The sequence below is a fragment of the Lissotriton vulgaris genome, chromosome 7 (assembly GCF_964263255.1).
Source record: "Lissotriton vulgaris chromosome 7, aLisVul1.2, whole genome shotgun sequence".
Classification (NCBI taxonomy): domain Eukaryota; kingdom Metazoa; phylum Chordata; class Amphibia; order Caudata; family Salamandridae; genus Lissotriton; species Lissotriton vulgaris.
Window position 1 is genome coordinate 1,063,449,823 of NC_141695.1, and position 13,396 is coordinate 1,063,463,218.

Sequence of the window (13,396 nt, forward strand, 5' to 3'; positions counted from 1 at the left end):
GCCACCAAGAGTCATCCCAGGCTGAGGGGGAGGTGCCTAGGATGAGGACTTCTGTTTTGTCTGAGTTCAGTTTCAGACGGCTGTGCTTCATCCATTCGGCTACTTCTTTCATTCCTTCATGCAGGTTGGTTTTGGCAGTGTTCGGGTCTTTGGTGAGTGAGAGGATCAGTTGAGTGTCGTCGGCGTAGGAGATGATGTTGAGGTTGTGTTGGCGTGCGATGATCGCGAGGGGGGTCATGTATACGTTGAAGAGGGTGGGGCTAAGTGAAGATCCTTGTGGTACGCCGCAGATGACTTCAGTGGCCTCTGACTTGAATGGTGGAAGGCGGACTCTCTGGGTTCTTCCGGTGAGGAACGAGGTGATCCATTCCAGTGCTTTTCCTTGGATTCCGACGTTTCTGAGGCGTTGTAGAAGGGTGCTATGACAGACCGTGTCGAAGGCTGCGGAGAGGTCGAGGAGGATGAGGGCGACTGTGTCTCCATTGTCCAGTAGAGTTCGAATGTCGTCTGTTGCTGCGATGAGGGCGGTTTCAGTGCTGTGCTTGGCTCGGAAGCCTGATTGTGAGGAGTCGAGGGATTTGTTGGTTTTGAGGAATGCGGCGAGCTGGTTGTTGACCGCTTTCTCGATGACTTTGGCCGGGAATGGAAGGAGTGAGATAGGGCGGTAGTTTTTGAGTTCGGTGGGGTCAGCTGTGGGTTTCTTCAGGAGGGCGCTGAGTTCGGCATGTTTCCAGCTTTCCGGGAAGGTTGCGGAGTTGAGGGAGCAGTTGATGACGTCTCGGAGGTGCGGTGCTATAATGGAGTCTGCTTTGTTAAAGATGTGGTGAGGGCATGGGTCTGTGGGGGATCCTGAGTGGATAGAGTTCATCAGACGGATGGTGTCCTCAGTGGAGATTGGCTTCCAGTCATTGAGGATGTTCAGGGGGGGTGGGGGTCCTGCAGGGGGTTGTGTGGGTTGGTCTTCGGGTCGGTTGTCGAAGCTGTTGTGGATGTCTGCAATTTTGTCGTGGAAGAATGAGGCTAGGGAGTCGCAGAGGGCTTGAGAGGGGGTGATGTCGTTGGAGTTGGCTGAGGGGTTGGTAAATTCCTTGACGATGTTGAATAATTCCTTGCTGTTGTGGGCGTTGTTATCTAGTCGGTCCTTGAAAGAGGCTTTCTTGGCATTTCGGATCAGTTGGTGGTGTATGCGGGTGGCGTTTTTGAAGGCGTCCTTGGTGCTGGTGGTTGGGTCTTTTTTCCAGGCCTTCTCAAGGGAGCGACAGAGTTTCTTGGATTTCTTAAGATCATTGTTGAACCAGGAGGCCTTCTTGCTGCCTAGTTTGATTTGTCGTTTTTTCAGTGGTGCTAGGATGTCGGCGCTGTTGGATAACCATTGGGTGAGGTTGGTGGCTGCTTGGTCGGGGTTTGAGGAGTGGGCTGGGGGGTTTTGAAGAAGTGATGAGGAGATCTGGTCGATGGTGATTTTGTTCCAGTTTCTTTGCAGAGTGGGTTGGGGGTGGTTTTTGGATGTGGGCTTGTTGTAGGTAAAGTGAACGCAGCTGTGGTCAGTCCAAAGGAGAGCTGTGGTGTGGCTGAAGGAGACATGTTTGCTGGAGGTGAAGATAGGGTCGAGTGTGTGACCTGCGATGTGGGTGGGGGTAGTGACAAGTTGTTTAAGTCCGAGGTTGGCGAGGTTGTCCAAAAGGGTGGTGGTGTTGCGGTCGTTGTTCTTTTCAAGGTGAAAGTTGAGGTCTCCCAAAAGGATGTAATCCTCGGAGGGGAGCGCGTGTGGAGTGATGAAGTCCGTGATGTCTTCACTAAATTGTGCGCGGGTCCTGGTGGCCTGTAAAGGAAGGTGCCTCTGAGTGTGGGAGTCCTTGCCTTATAAAATAACAAGAAAAGAGGAACATTTACTACCTCAGTTTGTGTGAGGGGACTGAGGAAACCAAGGCAAGAGGGGTTGCCCAACCTCTGTCAGCTGCAGGCAGCCCAGAGGGCTGGCCCTTGGCTCAGGCTTTACTTGGGTGCATTTCACACTGTGGGTTCCAGAAGGGTGCTTTATAGCACTGAGGACAAGTGGCAGGAGGTGCGGCAGTTGGAAGATGCTGGAGAGGCCACCTCCAGGACCCAAACAGCTTCCTGGGATTCGAAGTCCAGCCAAAAACACTCCCTCTCTATGGGATCCAGAAGTGTGCTTTTTAGCACTGAGGACAAGTGGCAGCAGGTGCAGTTGGTGTAAGATGCAGGAGAAGCCGCCTCCAGGATCCAAACAGCCTCCTGTTACTTGAAGTTGTGCCAAAAATACTCCTGCGCTGCGGGATCCACAAGTGCCTTTATAGCGTTGTTAAAAAATGGCATCAGGTGCGGTGGGTGGAAGATGCGGGAGAGGCTGCCTGCAGGACACAAATAGCCTCCTGGGACTCGTAGTCCTGCCAAAAACACTCCAGCACTGCGAGATCCAGAAGTGCGCTTTATCAAACTGAGGATAAGTGGAAGCAGGTGCAATGGGTGGAATATGCAGGAGAGTCTGCCTCCAGGACTCAAGCAGCCTCATGGGACTTGAACTCCAGCTGAAAACTATATCTTGAGTCTTTATGACTATACTTCACTGTTGTAATTACTACAGTGCTATTGGTGTTGTAGCATGCCAAATGATGAACCATGCCACTGCTAGTGAGTGAGGGCATTATTCCTAAAAAATGTGAGATCAACGAGAAGATTGAAAATTCCAATGTTTCATCAATCTTTTTGTGTTTTGTGATTATGAATTGGAGGTTGATTGCTGATTTTTCCTCTTTCCTCTTCTTTGTGTGTATAGACCCACAGCATCCTCCTCAGATCACTCCTGGGCCTGTGAAAAACAGAAAGACTAGACCTGCTGTCTGTGACTTGAGAAGCGTCCTAAACACTGGACCTGCTCTCCCTCTTGTACTCAGGACAAAGAGTTGGACCCCAAAGGTCATAAAGCTAACCTCCTATTTGCAACAGGGACACCTCCTATTTGCTACAGGGTCACAACCAGTTTCATGAAGGCTTTTTCAAGCATTCCCTTCTGGCCAGTTCCACCAGGACTTGTCTGGACCCTGCTGATGGCCCCTGCTGGAGTGAGTCTAGACCCCCAATTCCTATCGTCAAGGTCCTGTATCCTTTGCTGGTGAGAAATTATACTCCTCCTAACGATTCATGAAACCTGGGGCTTTGTAACCTTTGGATAACTTCTTACCCTGCAAACTAGCATGAGACCAGGACTAACCTGCCAAGCCAATCTGCCAAGAGTGCATCACCCCCGGGAACGAGTTTACTGCAGCTCCCTCTACTTTCTTCTCAGCAACAGCAAATTCAATTCAGCTGGCCAACTGTTGACTAGCATCCGATGACATTGAGCCCTCTTTGGCCACAGCAAGCAGCCTTGTCCCGCTGATGCAATTTGAGCTAGAGAAGAGTTTCTACATTTGAAAGTTGGGAGCATCATTAGACCAAGCTGCAGCCTGTATCTGATTGATGTGAAGGGCTGTTTGGGAGTGAAACCTGAAATTTTCCACTCATAGATTTCTGGATTTCATTAACGACCTAACCGAGACCTCCTATTTGGGCTCCATATTGACATCGAGCCCAGCTTCGGCTGCATCCTGCTGCCTGGGTGAAGAGTTTTGCTCCATGAAAGTTTCTAAGTAGGAAGGTAACTTTTTGACTGGGACACATCTGGTCCTTTTCTTTGACATGGACTCCATCACAGTTGGCCTTAAAATGTATCCTTATCCCGGTCAGGCTTAACCAGATGACAGCAATTGGCTCTGAACACTTTTTAGATTTACACTTTAAAAATTCATAACTCTGGTTCTACTTATTGGATGTTTGTCATTTCGGTGTCAGCTTATTTAACAACAGGTACTCTATTTTCTAAGATGTTATGGTATTATTCTTGTGTTGTATTTTGACTTCATTACTGTTTGAGTACTGCATAGATACTTTAATCCATTGCTACTAACTTAAGCCTGTCTGATCTGTGCCATAGCTACCAAGGGGTAGATATGAGATAAATGTAATGACTTTGAGGGTTTAATCAGTAAAGGATTGTGGTTATTATTTGAGGTCAGTACTCACCCCCCCCTCAAATAATACTCCAATTTCTTACTGTAGTATTTTAATAAACTTGCACCTGTAGTTAATCTGTACCTTTTACCCTTTCTCTTATAATTCACTTTAGATATTAGTGAGGCACCCTATAATTGGGATAGCACAAAGTAAATGGGTTACAAATTAAGTAGAACTAGTAGGTGGATCATGTAACCAGTCACTGAACCCACCATCAAATTGTGATGCATTTTGATGTGCTGTTGAAGGACTTTCTTTTTACTAAGATAAGCAATGGAATGGACGCTGAATTATTGTCTCTGTTGTTTGACTATTTGATTTCTCAGTCCTTGCCCCCCCCCACAATAGTTTGATGAGAAGCCTTTTATTGATTGCCCTCACTTTTTTGAGAGTTAAGTGAGGATTGGACCATAATAGGATGGTCCCCTTGAATGTCAGAGGCAAATGACACCAACCTCCACACTTGTGGCCCAGTAGATTCTGTCTGCATGTGGCTCCTCGAATGGGTCTGACAATGTACTTTGCATGCTTTAAATGAGCTACATGCTAAATGAATCCCTTAAAGGCTTTTGTTCAATTCCATTTACTTTACATGTTAATTTTTCTCCTATTTTTTTCACAGAAACCACAGCTTTAAGGCAAACAGGTGCCATGGTTACTTACAGGGGACCTGTTCATTGTGTTAGTATGATCCTCCGTCATGAAGGGATAACAGGACTTTACCGAGGAGCTAATGCAATGATTCTTCGAGATATTCCTGGATATTGCTTATACTTTATCCCGTATGCATTTCTGTGTGAATGGATCACACCAGAAGGTCACACAGCACCAAATGCCTTTTCTGTGTGGATGGCAGGAGGTATTGCAGGTAATATACTTTTGATTGTTAAAGAAAAATACTGCCAATTTCTACTTTAAATTTAAAAGAATTTAAAAATACTTTAATTTATGTATTGATGACATTTTGATCATTTGGCAACCCATTATATATTTAAGTCTGGTGTTAGCCGATGTCATTTGTTTTTTTCACAAACCCCTTTATGAATTAATACAATTACTTACATCTATTCTAATGCATCAGTTAGCCCTCTTTTCTATTGGTAGTGTTATGCATGCTTTGCCTCCACCCACAATCTAATACAGCATAGGGCAGTGGGTCAGGCCACTTCAGCTATTGCCTCGCTTCACTGTTAGTGCTGCCATTTTACTTGTGCAGAACATACACAATAGGTTCAAAAGTAGCCCCCTTTCAGTACAAGGAGTACCATCATGGAGTGGTGGGTCAATGCATCCTTTTTAGGTTTATTATACATATGTGTGTACATATATATCTTCATTGGAAGACATGATAACAAAGGACTAATTGCACTTATTCCTGACGGGGCTTCAGAATGTCTCCCGGCACCTTGTAGACACGAACGTATAATCTCTCCACCCGCTGAAGGATAAATGCACAATGTCAGGAGAAATCTACCAGAACAAAAAAGCCTCTGGTCCCTTGAGTCCTCCAACCACTCGGGTCCCGCCGGCTAGTCGCTGGAAACGGCTTGCTCTGACTCGGTAATCCAACTACAGCAGGGAGCAGACTGAAAACATGCTTCTTCTGGGTCAGTGGGATCGCAGAGACAGTATCGGCTGCTCGTCAGTTTGACACAACTTGAAGAGAGAGTCCGCATATCCGAAGACATCCAATTCTGGATGAATTTGAAATAGAAACAATCCTAGCCCACCATATGTGTGGTGAGACGAACAAGGTACGGACCACCAAATGTTGAAGATAGAAATTCCAAGAAAGTCCTGGAAAGGTGCTGAGATTATCCCAATATTCAAAAAGGGGGATAAATCAAATCCAGGGAACTATAGACCCATACATTTAATTGATTCATCCCAAAAAATCATGGGTCGCCTTGTATTACATAAAATCCAGGATTGGCTTATCAAGCAGGATATTCTATCACCTCTCCAAGCAGGCTTTCGTGCGGGCATAAGTGCTATTGACCAGACCTTTCGCTTCACTCTTCTTTACTGGAAAACGGTGGTAGTGGAAAAGGCAGCTTGTTTGCTGACTTTGTAGATCTAAGGGCAGCTTTCGACCTCATTTCTCGAAATAGATTGTGGAGAGTTTTGTCTGATTTAAAGATGCCCCATGATTTACTATCCCTCATATCCAGGCTCCACAGGGACACCAACGCGAAAATTAGGTGGGGAAGCCAAGGTCAGGCTACTCCTTTATTTAGAGTGGACAGGGGAGTAAGACAGGGTTGCGTTATGGCCCCAACTTTGTTTTCTATTTTTATAAATGGCATTGCAAAATTTTTGGAAGATAACCCAACCGATGCACCTAAGCTGGGGGGGCATAAGAATTCCGATTCTTATGTTCGCTGATGACACCCTCCTAATAGCAAAGACTCTGAGCTGCTTACAGCGTGCGCTAATACTTTTTGAGGAAGTTTGCCACATGCGGGGCTTGGGATAAATGTCTCAAAAACAAAATATATGACATTTAACTCGCAAAGATACTCAGGAGGAGTAATGCTACTGAATAAGCGCCCCCTGGAGAAGGTGAAAGACTTCACATACCTAGGTGTCATTATTCAGGATAACATGAAATGGGGTAAGCATCTGGACATGGCCACATTAAAACATCGACAACTATTGGTTACTATATTAGCTGAATTTAATGCATCCTTTACTAAGCCAGTGAGTCCTCCTTTGACCATTTATAACATGAAAGTTGTCAGTGCAGTCCTATATGGGGTGGAACTCTGGGGCTTTAATAATCTGTCTAAACTTCCTGCAGCAGAAAATAGTTTCCTTCGAAAAACAGCAAACCTTCCGCAAAGTACTCCGTTAAAGCACATACTTCATGATTTAGGAACAAAGCACTGGCGGGCAGTGGTAGACTACGCCCCCTGCTGTACTGGCAGAGAATCTGGACAACTCCGGAACTGGCACATTATGACGAGGGCTTCAAAGATCTAATAAGTTTCGATCGTTTTAAAAAGATTTCCTGGCTACAGCAAGTTCGATCTCTATTGTTAAATATTGGTTTGGTGGTCCTGTGGGAGAACTCTGAGAACTCCCGGTTCCCGTCTAGAGAGCAAATGAAGGACATTTACTGGGGATGGGTGGATGCCACCACCTTTAGGAATAGTGATCCCTCAACATTGACGGGTCGGTTCCTTATGGCTAAACCGTTGCAAAAACTAGAGCCTTACTGGGACGCTATCACAAAGCAATATGATAGGAAGCTCCTGTTTCAACTGAGAGTGGGCACCCTTCCTGTCAAACTTTTTTCTGCAAGGTGGGTGGCATCTATAGATACTATTTGCCCCAGTTGCAATGAAAGTTCTGAGTCTTTGGCCCACCTGTTATTTGTCTGCCCCGCCTATATAGCTCCAAGGCGAATATGTCTGGCTTCTATTTGCCGAACCCAGGGCACCAGTAAATATGATGTGGCTCAGAGATTAATTCGCACAGAAACATGGTTACTACTTTTCTCATTGCCGTACCGAATTTTTAGGTTGTGCATGGGTTATAAGATCCAAAGCAATTGTGGCATCGTGATCAATGTACATTGTGTATATATCCCCAAATCCCACATAGACATGTATATAGATGAGTTTACACATGATTATGACACCTAAATGAATTATATTGTATTGTTCCACTTCTATTGACATTAAGAGCCGCGTTTACATGAGTGATTACTGATTTTAATATTGGTATTTTTGTAACTTTATAAAAGGTTTGTTTTTATACTTGAGAGATACTACTTATTTTATCTGTTTTTTCTGAATGTTTTATGTACTCGATTATGCTTTTATGACAAACTGTCGAATAAAGCTTTGTTGATGATGATGATCAAATTCCAAGAGGTGCTTTAATGATATCACAGCACATAGTTTAAATCAGGCTAGTGCCTCCCTTGATGCGTTTCGACCATCAGAGCCTTGGTCTTGATCACATGACACGCTGCCAAAATGCCATAATCTAAATAGTGAAAACAAACATCAACCACAGTGCAACAGGACAAAAGACCTCATAGACATAATAAACAGACTTTGGGGTTAATGCACCCAAATGAAAAATATCGTGATCACGAAGACATGACAAATTATACCAAAAATGCAATATTTGACGCTTGATTGTCTAAACAACGTCCTGCAGTTCTACAACATGATTATTAATCATCAGAGATCATAATTGTTCAATTGTAGATAACAGAGTAACAACACAGAAGGATTATACTTACCTCATTACATTTGAGGAATTCTTAAAGTGCAAGTGCTGAATTCTCAAGGTGCTAGTGCAAAAAGAGTCCACATATATTTGGAACAATATACCAAATAAATAAGGAAAACACGCTGTTGAATTTGATAAAATACATAAAATCTCATAAAATACATAAAATCTCCGATACAATCGGAATAGTTGAAGCAGAAGGACATTCTTAAAAGAAAAAACTGAGCAGCAATTGAAAACCCCATTATTTGAATAGTCAAGAAGCATAGATATAAATTGCGCGTGCAAGAACACTAAAAACCACCAAAACGTTCAAAGTGTCAAAGTGCTAAAGTGTTGTTCAAAGAGATAAAAAATCTAATAACAACTTGAAGCTGCCCAGAAGTTTACATTAAAAAATCTCAAATCTGATAAAAGAATGGCAAACTAGAAAAATTTAATGCAACAGTCATATATTGCCAGGAAACTGATGTAGACACTTGATGAACAAGCATTAGCAATGCCAATCGGTCTCGTCATTGGGAACTTGTATGCATTTAGTGATGTAGCACATAAGTGGAGGGGGAGCGTCACACTCTGCATTTTAGCTGATGGTGACAGAGGGCTTCTGCTGCTTCAAAAAGCGCCTTCCATATTCATACGAGATCGGTAAATTTAAACTGGGTAGCGGTAACCTCTTGTTTACAGTGCTTAGAAACTGCAGAAGAGTGGTGTGAAGGGCTCTGAATACAAACATTATCACTTGTCCTGTGTCACCATGGTCTTAATTAACGTGGCAGGCCATCGTTGTAAAAAACCCTCATATACGGACACATGCGTTGGGCGGTATATGTTGATTCTCAGCCTTTGTGTACCGTTACAGCATGATCATTGGTTCTTTTCCTTTGTTAGGTATGCTGACTTCCACATGGAGGACTACCAATTGGCTTGACATTAGTGGCCAGAAATAAAAGAGGGTGTGTTTGTGCTAAAAAAAAGTGAAAAACAATTCATAAAATCAAGCCTTGTGTGTTTTATTTTTGAGGAATATGATGTAGGAAACTAAAAACAAAGTTGTGCGTTTGTAGATCCAGTTACTGGTCTATCGCACTGGTGATCGTGGTCATCATGGTCAACATGTTTCAGCCTCTTGAAACCTCTAGAGGCTTTTGTCAGGACCAGTATGTTAAGGGCCTAATTGTAGCTCTTTAGGGTGAAGTAAGGTTTTTTTTTACTCACCACCTTTATTGGTTAAGGTCAGATCTATGGTATCTGTGCCTAAATGGAAAAGAGTAAAGAAAAACATTACAGAAAAAACGGTGTTATTAGTTGGTAACATGTTTCTTTAGATCTCAATTAACTGTGACCGTCATGTACTTTTACTGTCCTTGGATATACACTTTGGAATAGGGTAAGTAAAAAGCGGTGGGCGTTCTATTCACGCTTGTGTGTAAAGCCGGACTAGGGAAGAGTATAACAGGGAAATAACACATATGTCATGTTCTCAGTGGCAAACTGGTTAGGACAGTTGTGGCAAACCCAGTAGATGGTCTCCATGGTCTCTGTATTGTAGTTAAGGTAGAGGTTTTTGTACGGCATCTTTTGGTTTCTTTGGATTTCACATAAATGTAAATTCCAATGGTATTATGTGGTTGTAAATACACATTAGCTCATTCCTTCAAAAATGCTGTGCAGTAGTTAGATAGTCGCAATGTCACTGCACACTCTTAGCGAGACAGTGGTTGTGTGAACTAACAGGGTAGTGTGATATTCATTGTATATTGTAAACACATGTTTGGTTGTAGTCGAGATAAAGGGCTAGTGTGGCCTAGATTGTTTCAGTAAACGCTCTACATCGTGTGCGCTATTGTCTCATGGGCGCCGGTACATAATGGTGGATTCTCTATCGTTCGGCACAAGTGTAAACTGAGCAGTCTTTTCGCTGGATGGTTAGCGCTCTTATTGTTACATTGAAATCCTTAGTCTCTACGGAGGTCATAACATAGTCTTAGGCATAATAATCAGAATTGTGATGTTCAGTGCTGTTGTGCGTGATAATATTAAAGGTCAGCAAAATTACGTAAGACGTTGAAATTAATCATTACCTCAGAGTTCGTTGTTTTTTATTACATCGAGGCACCAACTAGTCAGGAGAACCTCTTACTGATTAGGAGAAAAGAGGAATCAAGTTAGTAGTCGTTTAGTCAGGGTTACTGTTTCTTCAAGGAGTGTGCTTCTTCATGGCTTACCTGTGCTCCATCGGAACAACTTGTTCTGACTCTGTACGTGGTTTCCCTGGTGACGCAGTCCCGTTCCCCGACATTTTTAGCATCGGCTCAAGTACTGTGAGACCGTAAGAGCTAAATGTTTCCAAGCATCACTCTTAAAGAGTCTCTCCGCTTCCCAGTAATGTCTCACGCCCATAAGATTGCATGCAGCCAGCAGCCATATTTTACGGGCCTTCCTGTAGAGGGGGCAGAATAACATAAAATTGGACTTTATTTCCACTACATTTGTCAGTTTGGACAGGAATTGGTCTGGGGAGATACATTAGCCCCCTTAAAGGTGTGTGATCTCAGCGGCAGAACCCCGCACCTATATTGGACATTCAAACATATTGATTGATGTTGGTGCATCCTGTTCATCTATGGTTCAAACCCTAGTGAACTCTTGTCGTTCAAGAACTTGCCTGTAAGGGTGTTAGTTTGATGCACTTCCCACGTTTGAGCTAGACTGCCTCCCAATAAGACTGTTTTACTCTTGAGGCGTCTCCTTTTACTATTGAGTCAGAGGCTGACCATAGCTAAAACATGCCTATTCTATGTGCTATTTCTTGGATTTGTTTCAGCCACGATGTTCTCGCATTTCTGTCCAAAGCCAAAAGGTCTTTCACACACTCTCTATAGGCTACCAACTCATGCGTGGACCATAGTCGGACCCAATATAACAGATGTTTTGAGACAGCTGTTAAATAAATAGAGTTGAGAGTCAAATCTAGTCATACTGGAGTGGTAGGGGAGTTTAGGGGAAGTTTACAGAGTGTTTTAATAAACATACTTTCTACTTTTGTTAATCTCTCTCCATCGGCATATCCCAAGATCTCGGCTCCATATAGGGCTGATGCTATGGCTAAGGCTTTGTATATGTTTATAACCGGGGAGAGGGTTCCTCCACACGCTGCCCTGTAATGCCTCGCTATGGCAGAGGCTTTCTGATGGAGAATGGATTTCCTTTTTTCCATCTGGGGACCCCATGCTCGGGTGTCACTTAGCCTGACCCCATATAGTCGAGGTGGTGGACTACCTCTAGGGGAAGACCCTCTACAGTCACTATACGTCTGCACCTTTTGTGAGGATTAATCATCATAACTTTGAATTTGGATGAGTTTAATTCTAGCCCTCTTTCCCCACAAAAAGTGACAATGGCGTTCAGTTCAGATTGCAGGCCCATAGGGGTTTGGGAGGTTAGCAGGGTGTCGACTGCAAACATTAGTATTGAGGTTGGTATTCCCACCACTCTTTGGGCTACGTCTTTACATGGGGAAACAACCTTTACAATGCAGTCATTACATCACACTAACTTTACATACCAGTCATTACATCGCAACATCCTTTACAGCCATTACATTGAATGTCACTACAACGCATGTCATTACAATGCATGTCACTGCAATGCAGGCATTACATCGCAGGTCATTACAACGCATACCATTACAACGCATAGTACCATTACACTATCCGACACTTACCCTACTGTTGCACTCACTGGAGTTAGAATAGTAATTTTTAACCCTAAACTATCCAACACTTACCCTACTGTTGCTCTCATTGGAGTTAGAATAGTAATTATTACCCCTATACTATCCAACACTTACCTTAAATGCAATGTAATGATATGCATTGTAATGGTATGCATTGTAAAGGTATAATGCGATGTAGTGGAATGTGTTGTAAAGGTAGTTTCTGAAAAAGCGGTGTAATGGCATGCTATGTAAAAGAATGCGTTGTAAAAGATGTTGCGCTGTAAAAACTGCATTGTAAAGGCATGCATTCCAAATGTATGCATTGTAACATCATACATTTGTTTGCATGCCTTCAAACTATTCACTGCGCCGTTCCTGAATAAGCGTGAACGCACCCCTGTCTGACCCCTTTCACAATCTCTATCTTTTCTGTCAAATCCCCTGTGGTGTTCCATCTCACCCTCGCACATGTGTTTTCATGAAGGAGCCTAAGTATTCTTAAAAGGTCTGAGGGGATACCATACCCATCTAACACCTCCCACAGTGTGTCTTGGGACCAGGTTAAACTCTGCTCTTAAATCAATAAAAGCGACGTATAGGTGGTCACGCAGCAAGGTGATATATTTCCAGATTATCACCTTGAAGCAGAGGACCTGGTCCAGTGTGCTGACTTTCGATCTGAAGCCTGCTTGGGACTCTTCCAGGATGTTGTTTTGTTGCATCCACTCATTTAATCTATATAGAACATGTCTACAGAAGATTTTCTGTTAGTCATCGAGTGAACTTATAGGCCTATAGTTTGAGTGGATAGTTCTCTCACTTTTTTTGTAAATGGGTATGATGACAGTATTTTGCCATGATGGGGGGGGGGTTCATATTGTATTTTGATATATAATTCGATAGAGCGTTCAGATAGGGTGCCCATATGTCAGGTTCAGAGAGATAGAGGTCAATCGGAATGCCATCCATTCCTGGGGACTTGCCCTTTTCCGTTTGAGTAATTGCTTTATAAGTTTCAGATAGAGTAAATGTGAGAGTGAGTGAGACGCTAGAGTAGAGGATGGAGTAGTCACATTAGATAATTGGGACCCTCTAGCCTCTTCTAGGGGGGCGCTCTTTGCCACATTATTTTGCTGCGGGCAGTCATATAGGCCGCTGAAATGGGTGACCCAGGTGTCGGGCATGATCACTGGATCTAAAGGATTAAGGTTAGAAGAATTCACTGCTACTAATTTCCAGAACCTTTTTTGGTCACTCTTATCTAGAGCCTCAGCTGGCGTTAGCCATTGGTCCTCATCCCATTCTCTTTTTGCTTTAACTAGGAGGTTTCTATAATCATGCTTGGTCTTTATACTT

At 43.4% G+C, this 13,396-nt stretch overlaps 1 protein-coding gene across 1 annotated transcript in view; it reads left to right on the forward strand.

The window, feature by feature from the left end:
* Positions 1-13,396, forward strand: part of SLC25A48 (solute carrier family 25 member 48) — a 249,519-nt gene that overhangs the window by 188,308 nt on the left and 47,815 nt on the right. The window contains exon 5 of the mRNA XM_086931515.1: positions 4,697-4,942. Coding sequence (XP_086787641.1) covers positions 4,697-4,942 — 246 coding nt within the window. The remainder of the gene's footprint in view (positions 1-4,696; positions 4,943-13,396) is intronic.